The 27,940-nt window shown below is 56.8% G+C and overlaps 1 protein-coding gene and 1 long non-coding RNA gene across 3 annotated transcripts; both read right to left on the bottom strand.

Annotated features, from left to right (window-relative positions):
* Positions 1-3,536: 3,536 nt before the first annotated feature.
* Positions 3,537-27,898, bottom strand: TRIP13 (thyroid hormone receptor interactor 13). Of its 2 annotated transcripts, XM_060634294.2 has the most exons (13): positions 27,683-27,898; positions 26,832-26,997; positions 25,054-25,183; positions 24,260-24,315; positions 23,461-23,551; positions 21,837-21,909; positions 19,226-19,289; positions 18,326-18,412; positions 17,977-18,083; positions 15,464-15,617; positions 13,065-13,177; positions 11,879-11,948; positions 10,619-11,516 (listed from the first exon to the last, which is right to left on the bottom strand). In XM_060634294.2, the coding sequence occupies exons 1-13, from the start codon at positions 27,772-27,774 to the stop codon at positions 11,421-11,423; spliced, it is 1,299 nt and encodes a 432-aa protein (XP_060490277.2). In that variant the 5' UTR covers positions 27,775-27,898; the 3' UTR covers positions 10,619-11,420. The 2 variants fall into 2 exon arrangements, with proteins under 2 accessions (XP_060490278.2, XP_060490277.2); XM_060634295.3 differs by lacking the exons at positions 10,619-11,516; positions 11,879-11,948; positions 13,065-13,177 and adding an exon at positions 3,537-3,814.
* On the bottom strand, positions 13,418-15,447 carry LOC132680636 (uncharacterized). The gene is made up of 2 exons (XR_009610640.3): positions 14,916-15,447; positions 13,418-14,881 (listed from the first exon to the last, which is right to left on the bottom strand). It is a non-coding gene; the product is annotated as an uncharacterized LOC132680636 (long non-coding RNA).
* Positions 27,899-27,940: the final 42 nt, after the last annotated feature.

Below are 27,940 nucleotides of genomic sequence, written 5' to 3'. Positions count from 1 at the left end.
AGAGGAGGGCTCGGTCCCCACGGTGACTGGTCCCCATCGGGGCAGGCCTGGGCCGAGTGTGGGACGCTGTGCCCTGGAGGAAAGGTCACAGATGCTGCCGAGGGAGGGTGTTCAGGGACGCCCAGAGCCAGAAGGGGAGACGACACGGCCTCTGAGCCCCGTGCCGAGGCCACCGGCAAGCGCAGCCTGTCTCTGGCCGAAAGAACACAAAGCCCATCAGAAAGGCCTTCCTCGCTCGGTGCCACTCACCCCGCACAAGTGTCCGGCTTTCAACGTGAGCCACAAGACACACTGCCATCTGGGAAACGCCACCACCAGACAAGACTCTACGAGACACAGCAGGGATTTTAGAATTTGGGGACTGGGATTTAGTTTTTATTACTTTCATTTTTTAACAGTTTGGCAGAGAGAGGGAGAGAGAGAGAATCCCAAGCAGGTTCCGATCTGTCAGTGCAGAGCCCTACTCGGGGATCCATCCCACGAACCGTGAGACCGTGACCCGAGCCAAAATCAAGAGCCGGACCTTCATCCGATGGAGCCTCCCGGGTGCCCCTGGGGCCTGGGATCTAAAATACCAGTGATGAGCGTGTGAGGGGCTCCGGTGGGAAAAGTGGGCGCAATCGGTCGCCTGGAGCAGGGAAGCCCCAGGACACCATGGACCCACACACGCGCAGCTAAGAATTCCAGGAGGAGGAGGGAAGAAGGGAGAGGACCCGTTTGCCGTGAAAGTGCCTGGAATCTTCCAGAGTTAATGAGACTCAAACCACAAACCAGGAAGCGCGGGGCACCACCAGCAGAACGAACTCCCCCAGACAGACACCTCAGCAAATCCTACTCCAGCTGGAGAACGGGAGGTGGGGAGGACGCGTGAGCAGCCGTCGGACGAACATGCCAGCTTCCCTCCAGAAGCCAGGATGGGGACCCCCGCTCACCTCCCGAGCCCGTGGCTCCAGGCCTTCCCGGAGGGACCTCGCACACGTCCCAGAGCCCTCCTTGAGGACAACGGGGTCGGGAAACCACGACCAGAGGAGCCTGGGGAGACATGGCAGTAGGCCTGTGTCTGTTCGTGTGTGTCCGTCAGTCTGTCCATGTCTCTGTTTCTATGTGCGTCTGTCCGTGCCTGTATCTGTCTGTGTGTCTGTCCATGTCCACGTCCGTGTGCGAGCCTCCGAGGAGGTGGAGGGCGTCTAGTCTGAAGGGCCCTCTTGCAGCCTTGGTTCAGAGGTTCAATTGTATGTAAGACCATACAATTGACGCAGGAACCATTTCCATTAAAACAATCTCCACGATACGTGGACAGAGCAAGGTCACGTCGAGGGTCATGCGGAGGCGCGCTCAGGTGCACGCGCTCCCGGTCGGGTCTGTGTCTGCTGTGCTTACGGCCTCCAAACAGCGTGTCTCCCCAAGCGAGCACTGGTGCTAAGTAGGCGAGGTGGGTGCGTGCACTGGCCCCTTACCCCCGCTCCCCCCTCAGGTGCCCTCCGCACCCCCCCACCGCTCCCCCTTCAGGCCCCCCCCCCCCCCCCCCCCCGCAGGCATCCTCCCCACTGCACGGGAGAGCGCTGGAGTGCCACCGGAGGCGCTCCCTGTGGTTGCACTTGACTTAAAGCTCCCAGTCGGTCTGCCCGGTCTCTCCCTGCGATGAATCACTGAATCACGGGCCGCCAGACACAGTCACACCCGCCCTGACAGCCCCATGTGGAAGCAGGCCTGGGGCCAAGTGGCTTAATGCTTAACGTCTGGGCCCCGATGCCGCCTTGCAGGCGAGCGGTCTTGCCGGTGGCCTGGGGCGCTCGGGCGGGACCGGGCCCACCCCACTTCCCTGCAGGCCGATGAGGCTACGTGGCCCACGTCCTCAGATGACCCCTGCCTCAGCCACCAGCCGTGCTGTCCTCCCTCCCCCGCCCCCCGACCACTTTCTGGCCTCAAATCCCTGAGGGGCACCTTGGCGATGGATAGATGGAGGCGTCATGACCTCAGCACCAGCAGCAGAGGAAACCCTAAGCAGGCGAATGACCCTGAACAAACGGAGACTTCGAGCAAAAGGCAAAAGTGTCTGGACTCCAGGAGGCGTCACCCCCAAGCGGCCGCTGGAGCGCTTGTCCGAGGGGAGCTTCCAAGCTGACGATTAAGCGCGTGAGGAGGACAGTAACCAAGCTCCGAGACGAGGGAGAGTGGCTACGGAGAACGAGTGGGACACATCGGGAGAAAACAAAACACACGGGGGCTGGAGTACAGAGTGCGACGCGGGCCAGGGGCACCTGGAGGCCGTGGAGGCGGCGCCTGGGAGGGACGGGGGCCCAGGGGAGCACTCACAGCCGTGGGGGTGTGTGGGGGCGAGTCGGCGCCCACACCTGGGGCCATGGGACAGAGCAGACCAGCAAATGGAAAGCAAGTTCAGAGTTTCCAGAATTACAGAATGACGAGACTGTCCCCGCCTGCGGCCACCATCCTGAAGTCTGAGGGCACAGACCAGCGAGGAGGTCCAGATGACCGGGAGGGGTGCTCAGGCGGCCAGGTCTCTGAGCCCCACGTTCGGGGTCACAGAGCCCCTGTCTGAGAGCGCGTGGTGGGAGGGGGCGCAGGCGGTGACAAGTTCAGAGTCGGCAGGAGGAGTCAGGGCAACAGGAAGGACAGACAAAGAACTCGCAGACCAGCCCACGGAAATGCACTCGAGGCAGGGGACGGCACCGAGACGAAGGGAGGAAAGACACAGGGACACGTGTGGAAGTGGAAGGCGGAGCGGCCACTGGACTTGGACACGGAGTAGGGCTGCACACCTCCTCCGGGGGCGGTTTTAGACACGTCTGCCCGGAGAGGGACAGGAAAGGGTGCCGCTCCTTCCGTTGTCGCTCAAAACTCCTCAGCGCAAGGGACACTGGAAATGCTGGCCGGGAACCGGAGGTTTCGAGGGTCGCGGCCCGAGGGTGGCTGGCATGGGCAAAGAGGTCCCGCTCCGTGGGCTGCGCCCCCACACTGGCCTGAGACCCTCGCCGGGTCACTCCATGTCTGTCGCCCACTAGCAGGAGATGACACGGAGGTATGTGAGTGGGGTTTGTGTGGGGAATAAAAGGACACAAAGAGAGGACATGGTCGGCAAGGAGCCCAGGCATGTTAGGGTGTTCTTTCTGAAATATCCCATTGTGACCATCCTCGAGGCCACTGTCCCCTCGTTTGGATGATGCATTTGGGCTGAGCCACAGGAACAGAGACTCGCCGCACCAGTCAGAGGGGGCCAGATGGGGCCATACAGGGGTCAGACATGGGTCAGATGGGGGTCAGACGGAGACCAGACAGGGGTCAGACATGGGTCAGATGCCGGTCAGACGGAGACCAGACAGGGGTCAGATAGGGGCAATCCGGGGGCTGGTGGGGGTCAGACAGGGGTTAAGCAGGTGCCAGATAGGGGCCATACAGAGGCTGGTGGGGGTGAGACGGGGGCTGAGGGATCAAGTGGGGGCCAGGTGGGGGTCAGATGGGGACAGGGGTCAGACAGGGGCCAGATGGGGGCCAGACGGGCTGGTGGGGGTGAGACGGGGGTCAGACTAGGCCGGACCGTCGGGATGTGCACAGATCCCAGGACCCCTGGTCTGTCCCTGAGGGTCTGGGAGCACCGACTGCCTAAGGTTCTAGGCGACTAACGGGCTTGTGCCGAGCAAACCAGGCGTCGACTCCAATTTCTCACGGTGACGAGACAGGGTCGTTACCCACACACAACCGACAGCTCGTCACCCGCTGAGGTTGAAGTGGCGGGTGCCATACTTACTTGTCACACTAAATAAATGTGCAGCCACCGGTTTCCCAGCAGAGGAAACTGGAAAATACACCAACTCTGGGTTGATTTCGGAACAAAGAGAGGGCCGGACCCGGTGTCGTGCTCCACTGTTCCTGCTAAAAGTCCGTCTCTTCGATCAGATGTGGGCATGGTTTCCCCATCTGTGCATCCCACTTAAGCAACAGGTCCTCCCTCCCTTTCATTCCAAAAATTAGGCCAAATAAAACCTAGCCAGACTGCCAGTTGTTCTCCAAAAGGGAAATAAAAGAAGTCATGTGTCAGCAGAAAATATAACTGTTATAGGCCAGTGGGTGGGGCAGGATCCCACCCCTACATCGTGTCCCACACCCAAGGTGTTAGCGGCAGGTGCCCAAAGCCCAGGGTAAGATAAAGTAGGCCCTGGGGCCCTGGGTGGCTCAGGGGTTCAGCATCCCACTTCAGCTCAGGTCACGATCTCTCTGTTTGTGAGTTTAAGCCCCACATCGGGCTCGCTGCTGTCAGTGCGGGGCCCGCTTCAGATCTTCTGTCCCCCTCTCTCTCTGCCCCTCCCCTACTCGCTCGCTCTCTCGAAAATAAACAAAAAACTAGGCCCTGCCAGGCGCTCGGCTTTAGCTCACTTTGTCGTAGCCACTCAAAGAACGTGTTCCTTCCCCAATCACAGGTGAACATGCTCACAAGTGAAGACAATCACAGGTGGACGTGGTCACAGGTGAGTAAGATCACAGGTGAACATAGCTATAGATGGAGGTGCTCACAGGGGAAGGGTCTGTGTCGTCCGGCTCCCTGGGCACCGGGAGGAAGCGTGATGTGCAAACATGAAATTGGGGTGGCCTTGACGAGAGCGAGCACCCACGGATGAAACGAATGCAAGCTCAAACTCCACACGCAGAGCTAACTCAGGATGTCGCTGATCTTAGTCTCTTTCTAGCCCCAAACACAGCTGGTTCTGCTGACATGGGCATAAATTACATGGGTCAGGATGGCAGGAGAAATTAAGATAGCCCAAAGCAGGTGCTTGGCTTAAGCACAGGTCTTTAAAATTCACAAATCAACATAAAATAACATCCGGTTTGAAAGACTCACCATGGTGGCTAAACCAGGCCAGCTCTGGGAGAAGTGAGGCTCCAGCTCCGGGAAAGGAATCACGGGGGAGGGGACACCGCAGGGACAGAAGTGGGGGAGAGGCGGACACCGGCAGCACCACCTGAGAGCCAGTGAGGGCTGCTCTGTGCCTGAGGCCATGCTGTCCCCGGTTCCCCGGGCTCTGTGGCCACACCGGAGGGGGGCGGGGGAGGGAGTGGGTGGCCGCGGGGTCGACGGCTGGCATCCCCTCCAGATGTCCCTCGCCCTCGTCGTGGAGTCGCGTGCAGCAGCCAAGGCCAGAGACCAGGGGCAGCGCACCGGCACAGGCTGCCTCTTCGAGCACAGGTGCGTCCTCTCCCTGGGCCTCGGTGGCCCCCCGGCCGGGCGAAGGGCAAAGCCAACACCCGTCTCAGGGAACCGAATCCAGCATGCCTTTTGCAGGCGGTTCCAAGTAAAGGTGTCACCTAATTTCCATTCCAGGTGCCAGCAGCCTGGTTTTGCCTTTCACAGACAGGGCTGCTTAGCGGCTCCGGGGAACTGGGAGCGAAGGGGTCAGCCCAGCCGCCAGGACTCCCCGAGTCAGGATCACGAGCCTACGTGTGGACGAGGAGCTGCTGGCCTACGCGGTCTCTCGGGGACCGGCCGGCGACGCCGCAGCAGGGTCCTGGTGCTGCTGGGCTTGTCTCCCCGCCACCCCTCCGCCAGCACAGGGAGAGCGAGGGGTCACACGTGCCCAGGACCCGGGCCGAGTGGAGCAGCGGCGTCCAGCTGTAGGCACCTCGGCAAGTGCCAGCAAATGGCCCTCATTTTCTGAAAAACTCAAAAAGAACAAAAAACAAAACTACCTTAGAGCAATTGCTAATCCCAACCCCAGCGGTTGAAAGCAGACCTCCTTTCCTGTACTGTCTCGGGGAGACTAAAGAAATCTCTGGAACAAGTCCGACTCGGCGGCACAACTGAGCACCATCTCCTTGCACAGCCCTCCGCCAGTCCGGCGGGGAAACGCCACGGGAAGAAAGGCTCACGGCGATCTTCCCAGGTGACTGCCAAGAAAAGTGAAGCGGGAAAGACAAGTCTGTGCCTCAAACCAGCAACAGAGACTAGGTCAGGACCCACGGATTCACAGATGCCACCCCACACGCTCTCTTTCCCGGGAAACCACCGCCGAGTGAAGAAAACCACTAAGAATAAAACAAGGTGTGCAGTACAGAGGCTCTGGGACACAGGTGTCCACAAAGCAGAACTCAGGACGTAGAAGAAGGGTTCCAACCATCAGTGACAAGTCAGGGGGCACAGGAGTACTTTCTTTCACGTACGCCATGTCAGGTGACAGGGAAGGGACCATTCCTGATGTGTGTGAAAACGTAGGTGACGAAAGAGATCGCTGGTTGCACGTGGTGACTCGGTAGATAAGGAAGGGACACTTCCAGTCAGAAATACCTCAGATGGTCGAGAAGGATAGTTCATGGTTACAAATGGTAATGAAAGTAACAGAGAAGGACTTTCTGGTCATACATTGTGACCCAGGTGACAGGAAAGGCTCCAGTGGTAAGTGGTAAATCGGTGGACAGAGAAAGGTTCCTAGTCATTAATGACAGCTTGGGGGTTAGAAAAAGATGGTTTCCATTCATAAGCAACAACACATGTGATAGAATAATACTGTTCCAGTGATGAATGGTAGCTCAGCCAGCAGGGAGAGAAGGTTCTGGTCAAAAATGATCATTCAGTTTTGATAGAGAAAGAATGATTTCAGTCATAAATAACTCAGGTGACACAGACAGACGTTCCCAGGGATAAAGCTTCAAGGCTTTCAGCCCCAGATTAGAAGTCAGATAACGGACGGTGAGGGTTTCCAGGGACAAACCACTGGTAAGTGGCAGGTAAGTGATCAGAGGTGATGGAGTCAGAAAGACTTCCTGTCAAACATGAGAGCACAGGCGACAGGTATTGGAATGTTCCTGTCATAAGCCGTAATTCACACAACAGCAAAAGGTTTCAAGTGGTAAGTCCCGTGATGGAGAAAGTTTCTGGTCATAACCGATCATTCCGATGACAGAGGAAGGCTTCTAGTGCAAAGGAATAACTCAGCAGAGGCAACTCCGGCTTCCAGTCATCAAGTATGCCTCAAGGTGGTGACAAGAAAGACCGCCAGTCACAAGCGATAACTCGCATGACAGGGAAGGAAAGGCTTCCAGGCGCTAGTCATGGCTCAGGTGGCGGAGAAACACGGACTTCATCGTAAGTGACAACTCATGTAGGGGAGAAGTGCATTGTCAACCTGAACTGTAAATTCAGCAGACACACAACAGTATTCAGGTGACAGAGAATGAGGATTTCCAGGCATAACTGATAAATCACGGAGGAAAAAAAGGTGTCTGATCGTAAAGGATAAGCCAGGTGGTAAAGACAGATAGTAGCCAGTCATGGATCATAACTCACGTAATACTGAGAGAGGACATTCAGCCAAAAACACCTCAGGAAAAGAGAAAAAAGTTTCCAGAAATAAATGTTCAGTAAGTTGATAGGGAAGGACATGTTCCATCGTAAATGGTGACTCAAAATGGTAGACTAGGGTGGGTTTCAGTCATAAACTATAACTTAGGGGATACAGAAAGAATCCAATCTTAAATCCAATCCAAAAGCAACGGAGTTTCGCCATAAAGGATAATTAGGAGACACGGAAGGAAGAATTCCACTCAAAAATGACAACCAGGGTCATGGAAAGTTCTCCAGTCTTAAACGGTAGTTCAGATGGCAGTGAAGAAGGGAAGGGTTTGCGATGGTGACTGACAGCTCATGTGATCAGCCACGAAGGTTTCCCGCCGCAGGTGGTAAGTCCAGGTGCCGATATGTTTAGGAGACAGGGCAGGAGGACCCCTGTCACAAATGACGACATACAGACAGAATGCGATCCATTACTGACAACTCGTGTGGTAGAAGAGGAAGGATCCCAATCAAAAAATAACTCACGTGACAGAGGAAACAGCTTTCTGTGAATGGTAACTCATCTAATAGAGAAAGGTTTCCAGTCCTAAGTGAGAACTCACGTGATAGAGATTACATTTGTGGTAAGTTGGGTCTGGGTGTCTGTGGGGTGCGGGGACAAGAAGCACGAGGGAACGTGGCGCTCACGCCGCTCACTGTGCCGAGATGACCTCTGCCTCTGCTTGAGTTTCCCGCCAGCATCCACAAAACCTGTCTGCTCTTAACTGACCCCTGGAATGGTTCAAGGGACCAGTCCTTTCTCCTGACAGGGGGCTCCACCAACAGGCCGTCTTTGCTCCAGTGGCCTGGTTGGCTGATAGAATCCAAATTGCTGGGTCTGCTTGGCCATCTGAAGGCTCCCAGGCCCAATCCGGCTTCCTCTCTGGTTGGGGCCCCTACAGCCTGGCGGGGAAGGTGCTCAGGCGGCAGGGACCGAGGAGGCTGACCGTCACCGCACCCGAGCTGTGGGGGGTGTGCCGGCCAGAGAGGTACGTGAAGTGCTCGGGGGAATGACAAATGCAAGGACGGTGGCACCGGGTGGTTGTGACTATGATGTGAGGACATCCTGCAGAGAAGGAAAAGCTGAGGCCAGCGGACAATGAGTGGAGAGGAGTGTGAGGGCCAGAGAGGCTCCAGACGCTCAGAGAAACACAGCTCATGCAGCAGAAAAGCGGAGAGTTCGGTGGTCCAGCACCCGGACACAAGGTGGTCGAGTGCCCCCAGGGGATCCCAGACCACGACCCAGGCACAGACACCTGTGTGAATGGGTCCCGAATCTAACTCCCCAGACCCGCTGGACCTTCTGAGCCCGCAGAAGTGGCCCCCGAACTAGGGCTAAAGAGCACAACCTACCTGGGGACCTGCCCGGTCCCCAGGACTGAGCTGTAGAGGGAGCACCAGGGCCACACCCCAGGGTGGCACCGAGGGAGCCGGAGGGGAAGATCTGTGAGCGTTCGGGACTTCAGGCGCTTTCTTGGGACACGGGGTCAGATTTCCCGGCCAAGACCCAAGGGATGAGTAAACCGGCCACTCAGGGGCCCTTGGAGGCCTAAAGACAGATGTGGCCACGTGGGGCCATGGCAGCCAAGGAAGGGGTGGCTGGGTCGGCAGGCCTGTGACGGCAGGGGCCAGGCAGCCGTGGGGGAGAGCTCACCAGAGCCACCTGCTTTTCCCTGCTGTGTGCGTTGGGAATGAAGCAACACGCTTAACATCGGGTCCCTGCCCAGTGGTGAGAGCCATGCCAGTGGGGAGAGCAGGGGGCAATCTTGGAACTGACCCCCCACGACGGTCTCCCAAAACCAACACCAGGTGGGAAAGGGTTCAGGGGTGTGCCCTTCCCACCTCTGCTCACTCTCCGCCTGGTCCCGTGGAAACCGGGACGCAGTGATGACCGTGGGCTCCCTCAGACATGGCTCAGAGGTGGCCCTCCTGGCCCCAGTCCCCACACCTCTGCTGCTGAGGCACGGTCTCGTGGCTACAGCGGTCCGTGGCTCATGCCCGCTGATTTGGAGGACTCAGAAAAGGGGCCCAGAAGGCGGTCACACACACACTGCCCTGCCTACAGGTGACCTCTCTCTCAGTTTAATCTCACGGCCCCTCCGGGCTTCCGGGGACAGCGCTCGGCGTTTCGCCCATGAGGAGTGGACTGCCCACCCCAGGAAGGCAGCTCTGCTTGCCCCTCGGACCCGCCCCTTGTGGGCAGGACGGCCCTGAGCCAGCGGGGTGTCTAGCAATGCCCGGCGACGTGCACCTGGGAGGTTTTGGCTGCTACCCACACAGTGCCCCCGACACAGCCCGTACCAGGGGACGAGCCCAGGACCCGTGTCCTCTGTCTCGGGGCCCATGTATGACCCCCTCCTCACACTTTGGCCCACCCATCTCCAGCAGGCCCCTCCGGATGGCCAAGTGGGTGCGATGGCCCACGGCCCTTCTCCTACACACGCCTAGCGAACTAGGTTCCGAGGAGGAATGAGAAGCTGGGAACACTCATGCCCCGCTGCCCCCTCCCCTGCATGGAAGTTCATACTCACGCACAGCCCCAGGCTCAGACATGCACATGGACACACGCGGCACGTGGGGAAGACAGAAGGGACCGCAGAGCCTAAGAGGGACACGTGGCAGGGTTGGTGGCCTTCGCTGACCACGCTGTCCACCCCGGGGCGCCGGCTGAGCCCCGGCACCCCCTCCTGTGCCACCACCCGGGGCAGCGCCACCCTCTAGGGGCCCTTGGGCGGATGCATCAGATGCACCCACAGAACCTCTGGAACCCACCTTCTGGGAAACTGGTCTTGGTCTGGTGGCCTCCCGCGCTTAGATCTCGTTTTCTGCCCGCAGGGTCTGGCTCTGGAGCCCCTGCCCCCGCCGTCCCCAGTCCCTCGGGCTTCCCTTCCCCCTGCCTGTCTCCCTTACCCTGTCTTTCCCCCCATCTGCCCCGGCCCAGCCCCTGTCTCCTTCCTTCCATCCAGGCACCTGGACACCAGGCATTTCAGCAAAGTCGAGATGAGGTTGTCTCAGGGTCCCCCACTCCTAGAGCACGGTGCGCCCCTCTTCTCCTGACCCCGGTGCCCACAGACACCGCTTTTACCCCCTTGAGGGGGGTAAAATGAGGAGGCCAGAGCCAGGCTCCAGGTTCCAGATGCGGCTCTTGGTGTCATTCCCATAAATGGTCACAGTCCCTTTTGACACCTCAAGGCATGAAACAGGCTAAAAGCTACATAATCGCGGGAATGTCTCAATAGAATCCACATCGTCGGAGTGGAGACTCAACATGAAAAGTTCTGGTGGAATACGCTTTAATACTTAAAAAGCTCTGTAACAAAAGCCAACGTGGTCTTCAAAACGTGTACAAAACATGAGCGTGAAATCGATTTGAGCGTCAGGTAAGCGCAAAGCACATCCTGTGAGGTGCGCCAAGTTCCAGCCAGCTTGCCGTACGCGGGTGACGTGCCACCGCGCGCAGCCGCAACGCTACTGCAAAACGACGGGCAGGAAACCGTGCGACGCCGCCTGTCCTGGGGCCGAGCTGCGTGGCACACACTCACCCGATCCCCAAACTGCACCTTTCTCACAAATAGCACCTTTGTGCGAAGCCCACTCTTCCTGAATTGTTTTCTCCATTTCTAGAACATAAGAATAGGTTTTCTCTTTTTACTCATTAGTCTCTGAACCGTTTGCACCAAATAAAAGAGGCTCAGGTCAGAGAGCAAAGGCCACCTCATATTTCAGTGACCCAGATGTTTTTAACACTGGGATTACATTCTTATTTAAGACAATGTAGTTTTTTCTTTTGCTTCTTAAAGCCTGTGTTCATGGCCTATTTTAAACCAATTTTGTCAGCATTTTGCATCTGACTTGTCTAGAGGCAGGATGGAGTGAGCACACCTAGACGGCAGAACTTGAATCATCTTTTGAAACAGTGAAAATGACAGGCCGATTCGTCTTAAAAACACATCACATACGACACACTGCTTTGAACACCACTCAGCCTCGTGGGCTTCCGGCCCGGGCAGACCGTTCGGAGACTTCTGGGCAGCGACGTCACCTGCCGACTGTGCCCACGATCACGGTGGGGTCCGGATCAGACGCAAGACGAGAGCTGCTTCTTCTCTTCGAACTGCTTGTCCACTGCCAGAGACAGGGCTCGAAGGAAGCCCTCGATGGTGACAGTGGGGGCCTGGAAGCAGACACGGGTACATGGGCCGGTCGTGCCCCCGGTGGGGCTGCTGGCCGGCACCCCCAGTATGGGGCAGGGCAGGGGACTCCGAGGCCCTGCTCCGCGCGAGTCCATGGAGGGCCCAGTGTGAGCAGAGGTGTGTGAGACGCCCGCAGGCCACCTCCTTGCTTCAGAGGCACCGAGGCCCTCCCGCCCAGAAGCCCATCGCTTAGGCATGGAGGTGAGTCAGATCCGTAACGGTGTTACGTGCAACTCCCCGCGAGGCCAGGCCCCGCCACACAGAGTGGTGGGGGGGGGGGGGCACAGAGCAGCGGTGGGGGGCACAGAGCGCTCAGAGGCAGGGGCGGCCACGGCGGACTCACCTGGACATACAGCGCATGAGCCAGAAAAGGGAGCTTTCTCAGGACACGGCCGCTGAGACCCTCGCTCTTCCTGTGAACAGAACCGCGCTTGGGGACGGTTTCCCTCATCTCCGAAAGTCCCCTCCCCTATAGCTGGCCTCAAGGTGGGCTGGTGGCCCCTGGTCCTCAGCTCCTGCCCCAGGCGGGACACGATGCTTGCCGCCCTGAGCTGCTAGCCGCCCAGGAGAGGCACACACGACATGGTGGGCACGCGGCCAGTGGCACGGATCCCGAGGAAACCAGGCTGGTCCCCATCGACTATTTTTGTCCAAGTGTCAGAACTGCCCTCTTCTGCCTCATCTTGACCAGTTTCAATCTCTTCAAGAGATAACCCGAAATATAGTTTCTTCAGGCTATCCCGTTGTTCAAAAGCTTCCACAAGCCTCACGGCTTCAGGATGAAGTTCAAACTCTGGTCACAACGTGGCCTCTGGGCCGCCAGCACCACCACCTGATCTCTGCCGTACAGCCCACGGGAAGTCCCCCACGGCCTTCCCCAGTTCTCTCCAGTTTGTCCAAATTCTAACTGTCCTTCACTCCACTGCAACTGTGCTCCACTCCATCTCCCCACCTTCCCTTCCTGCCACCCTGGTCACCAAAGCCATGTGGGAGGTCGACCACGCTGCCAGCCACAGGCCCCCAGCACGTGTGCAGCCACTGGCGCTCAGGGGCCGAGCGCTCCCTCCTGACGCCTAGGGCTGCCGGGCCGCGTGCTTTCTCTGACTTCCCGAAGCACCAAGCACAGACCCCTGCCGCTGTGTCCTCTGCTTACTCAGACAGAAGCTTCCACTTTTTCCTTCTCATCGATTCGTAAAAATTTAACAAATGCCGTTTAAGAAATCAGGACTACGTCACGAGAGCCTCATCTGGATATCTATCTTTTCAGAGAGAAACACAGCACTGCTTTTTACCTTCTAACGGTGCCTGTGGGAGGGTGGCGGACCTCTACGCTCTGGCCCAGGAGCCTGGGGCCAGGGCGGTCGGGTGCTCTCAAAGCTCTCCCAGCGCCTGTGTGACAGACGCCTCGGGGTCCCAGTCCCTGTCCTCTGACCCCAAACCACGACCCTAGGCTGCTACAGTCAGCTACAACCGCCCCTGACCACAACAAATGCACTTTTCTAGGTTATAAAGATGAAGGCAATGCACACCTTGAAATTTCACTCAAAAGGAGACTCAACCTTGACACGTTGTTTTCAATGAAGCCAATCATCTCCAGCTCCCGGAGGGTCAGCAGCTGCTGGCGAGGGTATATGATCTGACACTGGAGACAGACACAGGGCGTCACGGCGCGGTTCATGGGCAGAGTGCACACTGTCGGCCACGCGGCAGCAGCCCGTTTCTCAGAAACATCCCCTCCCCCAGAAAGGCGAGCACGGCCACGCCAGGACGCGGGCCGCTCCCCTCTCGCTCACACGCACGTCCCCGCTCCTTCAAACGCAGGTGAGAGTACGGGTGACAGGACACGTCTCGGAGACTAGCGGGGACCCAGCCTCTTCTGTGCTTTTGATCAAGACGTGTCTTCGCTACGTGTCAGGGCAGAGAGGGACTCGGAGGGGCTGAGGCCAGCCCGGTATTGGGTTTCAAAGGCGTATCACAACCCAGGGAAGCAGAGTCGAGCTCAGGAATCAGGACTTGGCCTGCCTTTCAAGGGGGGTCTCCATTTTTTTTTTTTTAGTATTTATTTGAGGGAGAGGGAGAGGGAGAGGGAAAGAGAGAGAGAGAGAGAGACAGACACACAGAATCCGAAGGAGGCTCCGGGCTCCTAGCTGACGGCACAGAGCCCGACGCGGGGCTCGAACCCACAAGCCATGAGATCATGACCTGAGCCGCGCAGGCGCCCCTTCATTTGTTGTTTTTAAGACAAGACCGTTGTGTGGCAGGTGGCACAGCCTGACCCTGGATCTGGACTTCATTCCCTTGTGAGCCACGTGGCTGTACACGGGAGGCACTCTGCCAAGAAGCGGCACCTGACAGGGCGCCCAGGGACCAGCACTGAACGACTTCTAACGTGAACTGCTCTGACTCAGTGACCAGGAGAGAACGGAGAACAAACAGCTTTGTCGGCACGTTTTGGAGGTCTGGTGAAGGCTGTGAGTAAATTTAAGCAACAGGGTTTATGCCAGGAGTGTTCTCACCTTCCTGAGCCTCCCTGGGTCCCTGCAGCCTCCCTGGGACTGCCCCCCGCTGCCCCTCCGGGTGCACGCGACAACCGCGGGCTCCTGATGGAGTGGGCCAGGCACACGCCGACAGCCTTCAGGACTGGCCAAATTTCCACTCCGTCATCGGAATGGCTTAACTTCCTGCAAACCGGTTGAGAACCCCTGTCCCACACGCTCAGCTTCTAGAAAAAGTTCGTACGTTAACTGGCGAAACATCTCCCGGATGCGCGGCACAAGTAGGAGCGTGACCACCGTCGGGATCCCATCACGCTGACTTCTCGGCACCAACACTTTCCGGAGCTCACCTGGGACCTCAGGTCAAGGCTCCCCGGGGCCGCCACTTTCTCCGTGCCGCATCAAAGTGGGACGGGGTGCACACGCCAGACCAGCCCTCCCATCCCTGTCAGGGGCTGTGTGATCCCCGCCGAAGCTCTGTGGCGCCGGGCTGGGGGTCGATCCCACCCCCGCCATCCTGTTACGACAACGTCATGCCAACGATCACCACGTAAATCCCCGTCCGTCGGTTGGCTCGGTTACTGCCTATCTCCCAGAATCAGGGTTCAGGAACGCTCCCCTGGGGGAAGGGACTGCCTGCCTCGGGCCTGCTGTGCCCAGTGCCCTGGACTCCTAGCACCAGGTTCTGCCTAGAGTGATTTACACCAGGCCCACTGGGAGCGCGCTACCTCGCCCACTGCTGCTGTGCTCACTGCTCACTAGAACACGGGACTGAAGGGACGTTAATGCCGTAGCTAATGATACACTGTGAACGGCAACCCAGGCAGGATGACCCCTCTGTGAACTATGACCTCCAGTCAGGAGGACGTCCCTGTGAACTGTGACCTCCAGTCAGATGACATCCCTGTGAACTGTGGCCTCCAGTCAGGTCTCCCTATGAACTAGGACGTGTCCGGCAGGTTTCCACGCCCCTCCCGGCAGATCGATAGATCACATGATCGCAATCATCATTTTGCACTAAAAGAGCAAAAATATAAAGTCGGTGGCCATAATTTCTTTTTTTTTAACTTTTTTTTAAATTTATTTTTGAGAAACAGAGTGAGACAAAGCGTGAGAGGAGGAGGGGCAGAGAGAGAAGGAGACACAGAATCCGAAGCAGGCTCCAGGCTCTGAGCAAGCGGTCAGCACAGAGCCCGATGCGGGGCTCGAACCCACGAACCGTGAGATCATGACCTGAGCCCAAGTCGGACGCTCAACTGACTGAGCCACCCAGGCATCCCAATAGTTTCAACTATCAGCTCAACCTACGAAACACACCAACTGCAGTTTTCGACCTAAGATGGTTAATACCACGTTCAAGTAACTCACCCCGTCTCGGAATTGGCCACTAAGGACACACGAGAAGCCCGGTTGGAATCAAAAACGCCCCGTACCTTCATCAGTTCTTCCAGACAGGAGAGGTAGATTTTGAAGATGGCTGCTGCAGAGGGCGGTCCGATGTACTGCCTGATGTCAGCCCTGTCCACGAAGGCCACGTCGATCCTCTCCGTGATGTTGGAAGTGGTCAGAATCACCACGTTGCAGTGCCTGGAGGCAGAGGAGTGAGCGCCAGTCGGCCGGTGCCTAGTGATTCCATCACCGCCCCTCCCCCCCCCCCCCCCCCCCCCCCCCCCGTCCTCGAAGGTTCAGAATTCAGCCAGCGTCTCAGCCGGCTGCACCCCACGTCCCAAACCCGGCCTAGGAGGCCTCCTGAGGCCCACACCTGAGTGCCTGCCGGGCCCCCAACTCCCACCAGGCTCTCTTGGATTCAACACAGTGCGCCAAGGAGATGTTGCTCCTGTCTTCCAGCAAGTTGTCCCAGACCCCCACTTGACTGTTCCCTCTCTTCCATCAACTGTGGCATGACGAAACTCTCACTTTTCCTTTTTTCTTCCTCCCCCCCCCCCCAATTTTATTTTTATCTCTAGAGACAGGGAAAGTGTGTATGTGCAGGGCGGGGGGGGGAGGGGGGGATAGAGAGAGAGAGGGAGGGAGGGAGGGAGGGAGGGAGGGAGGGAGAGATAGAGATAGAGAGAGAGAGAGAGAGAGAGAGAGAGAGAGAGAAAATCCCAAGCAGGCTCCATGCTCAGCTTGGAGCCCAGTGCAGGGCTTGATCCCACGACCCGAGCCAGTATTAAAAGTCAGACACTTAACCGCCTGAGCCACCCAAGCACCCCCGGAGCTCTCACTTTGTGTGCAGCGCCCTGAGCACCCCATCGACCTGCCAGGGCACAGCCAGCTGAACACTCGACGCGCAGCTCTCGCGACTCCCACACGCCGTGGAGCTGAGGTATTTATCCTGTTTACGGGCTGCTTCCCCTTTAGCTTCCAAAGGGCAAGAGAGCCCCGTGGTCCAGTCTGTCGGCCAGCGTGGCCAGCACACTGCAGGCACAAGGCATCCCGCGAGCACGCTTCCCAGGCCGCTGGGCTTGGTGTGGGGGATGTGGCGATGCTCCCCCGGGGCCCGAGTCAACACACAGGCCAGGCCGCAGGAAGCGTGTGGCCTGGGGAGCCCCCAGGAAGGCCAGCTTCACCTGGTGTCTGGAAACAGGTGTGTAGTGCGGGGTGAGCAAGGGTGAGCCACTGAGGGTTAGGGGCAGGGAGTGTGCAGGTCACAGGAGTCCGGGTGGAGGGATGACACGGCTGGGATTCTTGTCTGGGGACGGGCTTTGTCCCAAAGAGTCAGACCCACACAAAGGAAGGCCTGGAAGGGTGGCCTAGAGGGGCCTGAACAGGAAGCGTGAAGTTAAGGGCACAGGAAGGGGTGAGGGCAACCAGAAACCTGTGCGTCTCCATTCCCTCCTGAGCCCCCACACCTGCCAGCGACAGGAGGGGCACCAGGACCCCACCTTCTGGCTCGAGCAGGGGCTGCACAGTGAGGACATCGGGTCAATGGGAACCCTGGAGGCAGGAGCCGCAGGGCTGAGTGAGCGCCCCGGGAGTGTCCGACGCCCAGTCTAGGTGGACCCGCAGGCCCGCGAGGGGTGAGCAACAGAAGAGGGAAGGAGGCTGACAGCAGAAACTAGGCGGTCTGGAGAGTGGAGGAAGGGGAAGGGTGGCTGGAGGTCTGACGGTGCGGAAAATTCCAGGGAGGGCAGATGGCTCTCAGGTAAGGGAGGGGCAGAAACCAGACTCAGGAGCAGGGGCGGGGCTGGGAGCAGAGCCCAGGGAGGAAGGAGGAGCGGCTACAGGGGCACATGGCTGGCCCCGAGCAGGGTGGAAGCAAGCAGGCCAGCAACAGCTGCGGCTCAGGAAATTACAGCCCCTCACAGCAGGTCGCAGGTCGTAAACCGTAAATGTACTACTGCGGGAGGCCCGGGAAACAGCCCACGGCACGATTTGGTTCCCCACCAGTCCACGCGGACAAGCTAGCTCTGCAGCTGGGCAGCCTCCCAGTGGGAGAACGCTCCCGGGACCCACCGAGGGCTGTGATCCGGGGTGGGGGTGGGGGCCCGGACCGAGTCAGGTTACGAGGAGTCACTCCCTAAAGCTGCACGGGCTCAGTCAGGGCACACTGAGCACGGGCCCCGGCCCTGCAAGGCTGGGCTGTGGAGACGTGAAATCTGGCCCCATGAAGCGCATGCGGGGGGCGCTCGCCTGTCCGTCGCCAGCCCCGCAACGCCAACCAACGCTGGGCGGTGCCGGCATCGGTGCCGGAGGGCGGCCGTGTTTCACGGTCACGCGCTTCTCCACACACTTGAGTTTCGCTTTATGTTTCCGATACCTCAGTGAAAGTACCTGTCCCCGAAGTGGTGCATTTAGCAGATACACCGCCTCAGGTGTGGGAGAAGGGCCGAAACTCAGCAGCCGTGTGTCCACTCAGAGGAGCTGAGTGACGTGTAGAGGCGTGCGGCCACCTCACACCCTCCCTGTGGCTTCTCACGTGAGACCACCGTGTCAGCATTACCTCTTAATCTGATCGATCTGGGTTAAGACAGCGTTGACCACACGGATGGCATCTGACGGCTCGGTACCTGCTCTGCAAGCGTTGCGGGCGGCCGTGAGGCTCTCCACCTGTGGGGATGGGGCGACGGGTCGGAAAGGACAGCACCCGACCCCAGGGGCAGCCACGCGCTGCATCAACCGAGCAAGCGAGGGACAAGTGAACGAGTACGCGTGAGCCCGCTATGCCAGGAGCTCGACGTGCGGGACGCCGGGGAGGAGAGGGCTGCGTGACAGGAGTGCCGGATGGAGGACGGACTCAGCCAGGGGTCCAATTTCCTTCAGTCACGGGTGTGATGTCCAGCTGCGCCTACCTCATCAATCAGCACAAACACCAGCGCATCTCTGTCATCAATCAAGTCCTGAATCTTCTGGAACATCTTCGTTACCAGCTTGCCACTCTGGAACCAAAACGCTCCTTTAATGTTGACTTGTACACGTCACGCCGCCTGCCGCACACCCTTATCTGCCGTCCCTGCCCAGCCTCGTTATGACCCCAGGTGGCCCCACAAGCCCATTGTCTCCTGACGGCCCCCTGGAGAAATCCCTAAATCCAAGGAGCCAGGGCCACACGGGAGAGGCCGACCCACACGATCCCCTCGCCCCGCTCCACGTGCCAGGAAGCGCGCCCGAGCCCACGCCGGCTCAGCCCTGAGCCGCCTGGCACACACAGGTGCCTCAGTGCCCTCCCTCCTTCCTTTTGCCTGCCATCCGCACCACCAGGAACAAGATGGGTCATGGATGCAAGCTAAGCGCACTCCCTACGGGTGCTCCCCGTCCCGGCTCACCACCCTCTGGAGGGATCTGTTTGCACCGGTGCCCGGGCAGAGCTCTCCTGTGCTGAGAGGCACCTGCAACATCACCTTGGCTGAGCCCCGCGGTTTGGACAGAGGAACACAGAGGAACGAGGCTCAGAGCCCCGAGGGCGTGCTCTCTGAGGATGCAGCCCTCTGCTGAACGCAGGTCCCGTCCTCAGAGAAAGCTGAGTGTCTGTCCCGCCCAAAGGTCTGGATGCCACCAGCAGAGGGTACTCTCGGGCCTATTTTCAAGTTACCGCTCAGTTCTGGAACTTCCCTCCGACCGCGAGTCCGCCCTACTGTCACGTTACCTACTTCTGTCTGAAGCTCTCGGAGGAGAGTCTGCCTACTCTACGAGACAGCCGTCCAACTACATGGTTGACAATGCCGACAAGCAGAAGCGATGCTGATACTTACTTCCGAAAACCACTTAGAGAAGAGGCTGTGGCTGTTTATTTCAATTAATTGGCCGTACCGGTACCTGAGATGACAAAACAGAGTTACAACGAGTGGCTTGCAAATCGCTCCTACGGCACCCACAGGGGCGGCAACGCTTCTGCTGTAACCCAGCATCCCTCCGCTGCCCACTAACTGGTTAAGTCACCACAGCTACCAGCGAGGGCTGGTGCAGCGGCCTGCGCAAGTACTTACGACAATCTAACAACATGCAATCAGCGGTCCTAGCTGAAGCAAACTAAGGGTTTTGAACCGGAAAACATCTCTGCATCAAAACAACAGTAACATCCCTCTCACTTTTCATCTGCTTGTAACTGACGTCTCAGGTGCTCTAAGAAGCGTCACCAGCAGTAACGTGGTAGCAAAACAAAACGTAACCGTCAGACGTTTTCTGGCCAGAGCTGAACGTGTTTTCCTCCCTCCATAAACCCAACGAGTGGACAATCTGTTTCCCAGCAAAAACTCACTTCCTGTGGACCCCAGGGCCATGGGGCACCCGGAGGCCCCGATGTCAACCTCAGTATATACTGACAGACTGCAATCTAGCACTGGTCCTCTGTGCACACGGGACACCTGGATGCACTTAGTTCTAACTAAAATCAAACAGGGAGCGAGACGGAGGCAGAAGGGAAGCCGAGCCCCGTCCCCTATGCCTCGAAAGTCCACATGAGAAAAACAATCCCTTTCAAAAAATTGCAACTGGCTAGCCACTAATTCTGTTTACCAAAGAGGGGAGAGACAGACAACCTAATGGAATAAAGACTGGGTTGATACTGAACAAAATCAACCCTAAGGCGTTTCGATCAGGTGAGCAACAAAGGCTTGCTAAGGTTTCTTTCTGGCATTTCTAAGCCACAAAATAAATGCGTATTTCCAGATGGTTGTACTGCAGGAAGTTTTCTTTCTTGCGGTAACATCTTCAGTGTCCAGTGTTCCAGGTAACGGCTCCAAGAGATCTGCAAGGCACAGATGCACCTCGGCAGGTCAAGACAAAAACCAAGTTGCTTACGCAGAATAAAAGGTAGAAACAGAGCAACTTCCCTACACAAAAATTCTCCCGGGACATTTTTGAAAGGGAAGAAAATAAAGTATTCGTCCTAGGATACACGCTGGAGTAACAAGTCTCAGATCAATCCCCTGAATTAACCGGAAAAGGAGACGAAATCATCGCAACAGCATCTGTGAATGGCGCCAGACAGCAGGCGTCAGGACTGTCACCCAGACAGGAACGAGGGAGCCTGCAAGCGCTCTGGCTCTCTGCCTACAGCGCCTTCCAACCGCGACCCTGGAGGGGACCCAAGACGTGCACAGCCACTGCGCTGACTTGGACACAGAGGTCAGAGTTCGAGGAGCCTGAGGCAGCTGCAGGCTGCAGAGCAGAGTTCCAGAGGGGAGGTAGACACGCAGGAGTAAAGCTCCAGGAATCACATGGGGTCCCTCTGGGTCTTTGCTGACACTCGGGCGTGTGTGAATACGGAAATCCCAACAGGCTGGAGAGCCGTGAGGGGCACGGCTCCTGGTGCTCACAGGCTGGGAAGCTCAAGTTCCCAATGGCCAACGTGCACAGTACCCGCTATCACTCAGGGTGCCCAAGTGAGATCCCAGAAGGGCCTCACTTCACTATTAAGTCTGGACTCCTTTCCAGTAAAACTTAAAAACAAACCTCAAAAGGGTTGCCCTAAATCACAAATGCAATGCCTAGCAGAACAAAACCCGACAAAAACAATGTCTGCATTCAACCAAAACTTACCTGACAGCACAAGCAGAAACGGACCCCAAACCAGGAGAAACACCAGTCAACAGAAAGACCCGGAACTGACAACAAGGACGGACTTAGTAGGGAAAGTTGTGAAATGGTGACCACACACCAGCTCAAACATTTTAACAAGAGGATAATGCGGAGAGAATTGAAAAGTATAAAAGGAACCAAGTGGAACAGCCAGAGAGGAAAAACATGCAAACAGAAATGAAAATGTCACTGAATTAAAAGCAGATTTGACATCTTAGAAAACTGCCCAAAATGCAACACAGAAAATTCTAAAATCCTCAAAGAAAAAAAGCCACATTGGTGGCCCAGGGGAGAATATCAAACAGCTGAACACGCAAATAAATGGGTCTGTTCCTAGAAAGTGAGTGTGTGTAGGGGGAATTCGTTGAGAAAATAACGGCCGAATGGTGTCTAAACGCAATGACATCGTAAGCCCCGAGAGAGACAGAACTCGAGGAGAAACAGACAAATCCACCCCTAGCTTGGCCATGCCTCTCTCAGGCAACAGGATGGGAGACCATCAGCGAGAGCAGCAAGCATCCGGCCCTGAGAGCAGACTGCATTCTGACATACACGTGGGACAGTCACCCAAAGGGCACGTGCTAATCGTTAAAGCAAGCGCCGTAAACGTAAAAGACTGAAACTCAACTCAGAACAGTGCTCAGTACGGGAGTTAATTCGCTCTGAAAGAGAGGGATCTACCAGTAAAGGAAAATTATGAAGAAATAAACAGCTTCCATATCACACATGAAAAGCAAGCGACCCCGTCCTGCCGCTCCCCTTTCTCGAATTACCAGAAGTTACCTGCTCGAAAGTCTGATGGTCAATTTCTGGGCTAGTGCCTTACACAGGGATGTTTTTCCAGTTCCCGGAGGACCTGTAACAAAACCCAAGCAGATGTGTTTTTAAGTCAGCATGGTAACAAATCCCTTAAAACAACGGGAGCTGCATTATCCCCGGCACACACAGCAAGGAGTGGGGCTCAGAGCTCCGAATGCTGTTACCCCAAGTACTGCCGGGCAGCCCACAGAGAAGTCGGCTAGCAGCGTGCGTGCTGCAAAATATTAACACGCTTCCCGAGGCTTTCCCTTTTTCTCCTTGTCTGACCTCGGCCCGTGTTTCTACTCTTGGCTTCCATGTCCCCAACACAGCATCGCCTGCCGGCCCGTGCGTCCCCTCAGCATCCGGAGCGAGCACCTCTCCTGGTCTCCATCTTCGCTGACACCCTCCTTGTCCCCACACGTCCTCTAGAAAACCCACCTCGTGGGTTAAGCTAAGTCACCTTGTGAAAGGTCAAACACCTTTCATGACAAGCATCTGGATTCTTAAGGCACTGACGTTTGTCATTCCTGCAGCCCACAGCATCCCCGTCTTCCACGGCAGCCCACGCTAAACCAGAAGAGCAGCAGGCGAAGCCCTGCTCGTACAGCTTCTTGCCCCGTGTGCCACTGAGCAGGAGGCCTGGCAGCAGCTGAGACGCCAACACAGAGGGACAAATGCATCTACCAGAAGATGCAGACACTTTCAAATCTGATCTGCGTGAATTCTTGATAATTAAAGAAGAAACATAGAGCCGATTCTAAATGGGAAATACTTGATTTCACTAATCAAAATACCCCCGGATGGTCTGCTCAGAACCCAGTATCAGGACAATATGCCGAGATTATCTGCGGTTTAAAAGGCCCCGTGTTGGGGGTGCCTGGGTGGTTCGGTTAAGCATCTGAACCTTGATTTCGGCTCAGGCCAAGATCTCACGGTTTGTGAGACTGAACCCCGAGTTGGGCTCTGTGCTGACAGTGTGGAGCCTTTTCGGGATTCTCTCTCCCTCTCTCTCTCTGCCCTTCCCCCACTCGTGCACTCTGTCTCAAAACAAATAAATACAATCTTAGAAGAAAATAAAAGATTTTTAAGACTCCACAGAAGCGTATGGTCTTAACTGGTCTCAGAAGCTAACCACCCCCACCTCACTATTATTTGGGCATTCTCTCGATTTCTTTCTAACCAGGAACATCAAGAAAAAATCCAACGTTCTCCTCTGAGAAGATTCAGACAGAATTTCAGTGAAGCAGGGCTGTTGCGGTTTATGGTCGCAAAGCAAAGCCCTGGGAATGCTACAAAAACGTGAGGCAGTTCCTGCCCAAAGGACCGTACGATCACTTGGGGGAATTAGGCAGTTATATGAGAAGTTTAATAATAACATAGAAAAGTCACAAGGCAGAGACCAGGCAGCTGCCGAGTGAAGGGTCAGGTGACACATGCCCAGGGTAATGTGAGCTAGTGTGGCTTCTCAGGGAGGGGACATTTGAGGACAGCTCTGGCTGCATCAGAAAACAGAACTGTAACCCCTTGAAGGTCAGCGGGACAAGTAAAAAAGCCTGACTTCACACGGTTTACCTGGTTAAATAAAGAAAACCCCACACGCTCTTACCGTGAAGCAGCACCACCCGGTTCCAGGCGATGAGATTGCTGTCGACGTTCTTGTCTGAAAACAGCAAGGTTGTCATCACGTAATCGAGGAGCTGAGCGAAGAAAGGTAAAACGCGGATGGAGGTGTGGACAAGGCAAAGGTTCCCACCAGATGTGCTGCCGGAGCTCGTGCCCGAGGAGAGGGGCCGGGCGCCAGACCACCCCTCGGCGACTGCTGGCGCCGAGTGCCGGATGCTTCACAGGCTTCCGTTTTGGAAGAAACTCCAAACGTACGAGACCAGGTTGGCTGCTGCTACTTTAAGTATGCAGACAAACACAGGGGTCCCGCCAAAGGACAAGACTTGGCAAGTGATGAGTGGGCTCCTACCTCTGGGACAACACAGCAGCGGGCAAGCCACAGCACATTCACTTAGGACGACAGCCAGGACTGTGGTCGCGCAGCCCGGGTGATGTTGGGGATGGACTTCTAGTGTCCCCCACGGCATGCAGGACCCTTCCCCTTGAAGGGGGCTCAGACGAGCTGGCGCTTGCTCAGACCTGCCGACCTGCTCTGTCTGCCCCTTGGCCCTGCCTCCTCCGTCCCAGTGCGTTAAGAGCACAATCCGGTGAAAGCTGTCTTTACATTCTGCACCCGCCCCTTCCTCCCCCATGGGACAGACACCCGGGACACGGGCTGCCAGGAACCATAAATTCCCAAAAGCCTATTTGAGTCACGGGGCTCCAAGATGCTGGAGGGCAACACAATATTGATCCCAACTCAAACAGCCGGGACTTCCTGCAAAATTAGCACAGCAACTTACATGAGACTTGACTTCCACATCATATACCAGGCTGTCCCAAAGCCCATGGAATTCAGCTGGGAGAGAGGAAAACAAAAACCTAATTTTAGGAAAACAAGCACCACAATGACCAGTGAGGTCTGCCCCGAGTCACTGACGCTCTCCACCGCACCACACACCACAGGCTGAGAGTCTCATTACCGGGAAGTTAAATTTTTGAATTGTTTCTTAAAAGTTTAATTTTTCTTTACAGATGCAAAGTCACTGCCAGTCACTCAGCTTTCAACAGACAACCGAATGGAGTACGGAGTTACTTCCTCATCACGTGACCACGCGCAATTATCTCTTGTGGACCTGAGCTCTCCCACAAGCACATAGACTGCCCCACCGTCCTCCCCAGCAGCCAGCACTTGGGTGGGGCCGAGGCAGGTCTGGGCCGGCTGTCACGACACCACAGGTAAACGCTGAGGACTCCACCGGCTAGAACCAAGGCAAAGTCCACAGGGAAGCACGGAGAAGGCAGGAGGAAGGAAGGGGCCGGCAGGTGACCAACCGGGAAGGAAAGAGCACCTCCGGATTCTCAGCACCATCTCTGAGGGACCCGCCTGCAGGAACACAGCCTCACAATGGAGACCCCTGCTTTTATCTTCTGCGATGCGCTCTCTGTTTCACAAGAAAAAAAACACCCTGAAAGCCTACAAAACAGATGGATGAATACAACCTCCTCAGCTAACTGCCTTGGAGAGAGCAGGCCACATGCCGACCCCTGACCTCGTATCCCAGGTGCGTACTGCCCGGCGCCAGTGCTCACGCACCTGCGGGCAGGACCCAGTGACTCGCCGCAGTTATGTTCTCGGTCTCCTCCTCCAGAGTCTCACTGCTGGGGCCGCCCTCATTCAGCTGGAAGACGTGAAGCGAAATCGTGCAGGCACCCAAGTCGATGGGCTGTGATGAGAGGGAGAGCAATCAACCCACGCAGACCGAACTCCCTTCCCAATTCTAGCCATGACAATTACCCGGTAAAGTCCAAAAATAAAAATGGAATATGCAGAACGTTAGAAACTCGTTCGTAGATTAGGAAAAAAGCCTATCATATTCAGATTCGGTATCAACTCTTTAAGATGTTTCTCTCTCCCCTTTTGACTAAAAAACTACTTTATTGTTCTTCGTAATCATGAAAATTACGTGGTTAGTGAAAACGTACAAACGATACAGGATGAAGTTTGTCAAAGTCGCCCATCCAACCTCACACAGCCACACGTACTTGACCAAAAACGGATTCAACCACAGTTTTCTAACTGTGCCTTTCCTGCTTCTTTTTCACATCTGTCATATTTACTGTGATCGTATCATCTGCTTAGTCAACCTCTAACTGACGGATAACCAAGATACTTCGAGTTGTCAGCTACTATTAACAACATACATAGAAAGTCGCCCTTGCACTTCTACAAAATCACATAATTACGTCTGAAGATGAATTTCTCTAGGTGAACAGGCAGAGCCAAAGATGAGAACGTTAAAACGTCTAATCGCTGGCCCCAGCGCCCTCCACTGAGGCTGCGTTAACCTGTCTTCCCTCGGTAGCGTGAAGAGCGCCTCTGCGTCCGCCAAGCTGTCCAAAATCAAGTATGATGGGTAAAACTCACAAAGCCACGGGGCACCCGGGCGGCTCAGTCGGTTGAGCGTCCGACTTCGGCTCAGGTCATGATCTCACCATTCGGGGGTTTGAGCCCCGCGTCGGGCTCTGTGCTGACTACTCAGAGCCTAGAGCCTGCTTCGGATTCTGGGTCTCCCTCTCTCTCGGCCCCTCCCCTGCTCACGCTCTGTCTCTCAAAAATAAACATTAAAAAAATTTTTTAAAAAACCCCAAAACTGACAAAGACACAAATGTTAGTCCCAGTATAAGAAAGGAGAGGTCCACCTTCTAAGCAAAATTCTGGAGCCAAACCAATGCTTCCCAACTGATTCCTTGTAAGACACGAGCCATGCGGGTAGAGGGGATGTATCAGACACTGGGTTGTTTGTATAGTGACAAAAAGGTCCCAACACACCCACCCTCTCCCACAAAGATGGTGGGCGAGGCCATCCGCACGCCAGACTAGACGAAGCCCTTCTCCACGGAAGGCCCATCTCATCCCTCAGCCCCCATGCCTACTACAGTCTATGCCGGTGGAGCGGTCCATGGACATCTGCTGCCTGGAAGGACAGAGAGCAGGGACGGAGGCCTCATCAGCACAGCCCATTCCACGGCGCTGCGTTCTGCTTTCGCAATGGTCCCCCTACTGTGCTGTGAGCATCCTGACCCCGGGGCCAGCCCACTCCCAGCACCTGGCTCTTCCCAGACAAAGCAACAGATAAACGAACCACTTTCTGACAACCCACCACCAAAGCAGCAAGCAGACATCCGTGATACTGACGTTGCCTTTTTTTTTTTTTTTTTTAAGGTAAACTCAACACCCGACATGGGGCTTGAACCTATGAACCCAGGATCAAGATCGCATGATCTGCTAAATGAGCCAGCCTGGTGCCCCCATGACACTAACTTTGTATTCGACTATGGATTAGCGATTTCTTGGCAATATGAATTAGTCACCTGTGGGTCTTTAACCTTCAACTCTGTGTCAACAATAGACACAGACTGCACGTTTCTGCTCAGAAAAGGATCATCAAACTCGGTCCACGTGTAGTCACCAAACACAATGTTATGTCTGTTGAGCAGCTTTCTAACGCTCAGCTTTATATCTTCCTTTTTGGCAGTGCTGGGAACACAAGACACAGAGGTCAGGATGGTAACAAGTGCCTTCTACAAAATCAGGCCTTTCAGAGCACAGCGGTGGGCTCGCCTGGGGGTCAGCCCCAAGCCAAGCCCTGCCCTCCATCCGCCAAGAGGCCACAGCAACAGCTCCTGCCACCCGGGGCTGCCCCAACGGAAGATCAGCCCGGACACACAGGCCTGGCGTGCGCTGCGAGCTCTCGCTAGTGCTGCTACTGTTAGGAACGAAGGCGCAAAGCTCCCACAGCCGTGGGGTTGCAGCCCGAGTCCGCATTTTAGCAAAAGCCCGAGGCCTGTGATTCACGTGGGAAAACTCTGACGCTTTCGGACTGGCATTCCAGGCTTCCAGGACGCCGACCGGTTCTGGACCATACCTGCCTCCGCCCCGCCTCCCACACTGCCCAAGCCGGCCTCCCCCTCGGGCTCCCCCTCGGCGGCAGGCAGGCCCGGGAGGGTCCACCCTCCCGGGCGCCTGCCCCACGCAAGCCACACCCAGACCCCTCTGAAAGCTGCGGACCACGGGGGTTCGCCTGGGGTCCTGAGAGATCAGGTGGTGGGCGGCTGGGGTGACCGAACAGCCCGACAAACGCCAGCTCCGAGGATAACGTGCACACGCGCCCCTTCCTCCCCGGGCCCGTCCGGCTCCGCTTGGGTGCGGCGCCCGGGCTCACCTGCCGCTCCGCTGGTGCACCTCCACGTGGACGGTCGGCGCCTCGGCCACGCAGGGCAGCGCCTGCTTCAGGTCGCCCACGGCCTCGTCCATGGCGCCGCCTGGAGCAGCGGGGACCCGGCCGGAGCGTGGCCGCCGCCGCCTCGCGCCCCGAGCCGCCGCCGCCGCCGCCACCGCCCGGGCCGCCACCGCCCGGGCCGCTCCAGCCGCCCGCCCTCCCGCCCGCGCTTGAAAGTGCCGCGCGCGGCGCACCGCCCTC

This window comes from Panthera onca, chromosome A1 (assembly GCF_046562875.1).
Source record: "Panthera onca isolate mPanOnc1 chromosome A1, mPanOnc1 haplotype 2, whole genome shotgun sequence".
Lineage (NCBI taxonomy): Eukaryota > Metazoa > Chordata > Mammalia > Carnivora > Felidae > Panthera > Panthera onca.
The sequence above is the reverse complement of the archived record's forward strand: the minus strand, read 5'-3'. Positions and strand labels throughout refer to the sequence as shown.

Coding starts and splice junctions, on each gene's coding strand:
- TRIP13 (XM_060634294.2), bottom strand. CDS start 27,774: ATGGACGAGGCCGTGGGCGACCTGAAGCAGGCGCTGCCCTGCGTGGCC. Junction 26,998..27,682: donor GTGCACCAGCGGAGCGGCAG/GTGAGCCCGGGC, acceptor TTGTGTTCCCAG/CACTGCCAAAAAGGAAGATA. Junction 23,552..24,259: donor ATGTGGAAGTCAAGTCTCAT/GTAAGTTGCTGT, acceptor TTCTTCGCTCAG/CTCCTCGATTACGTGATGAC.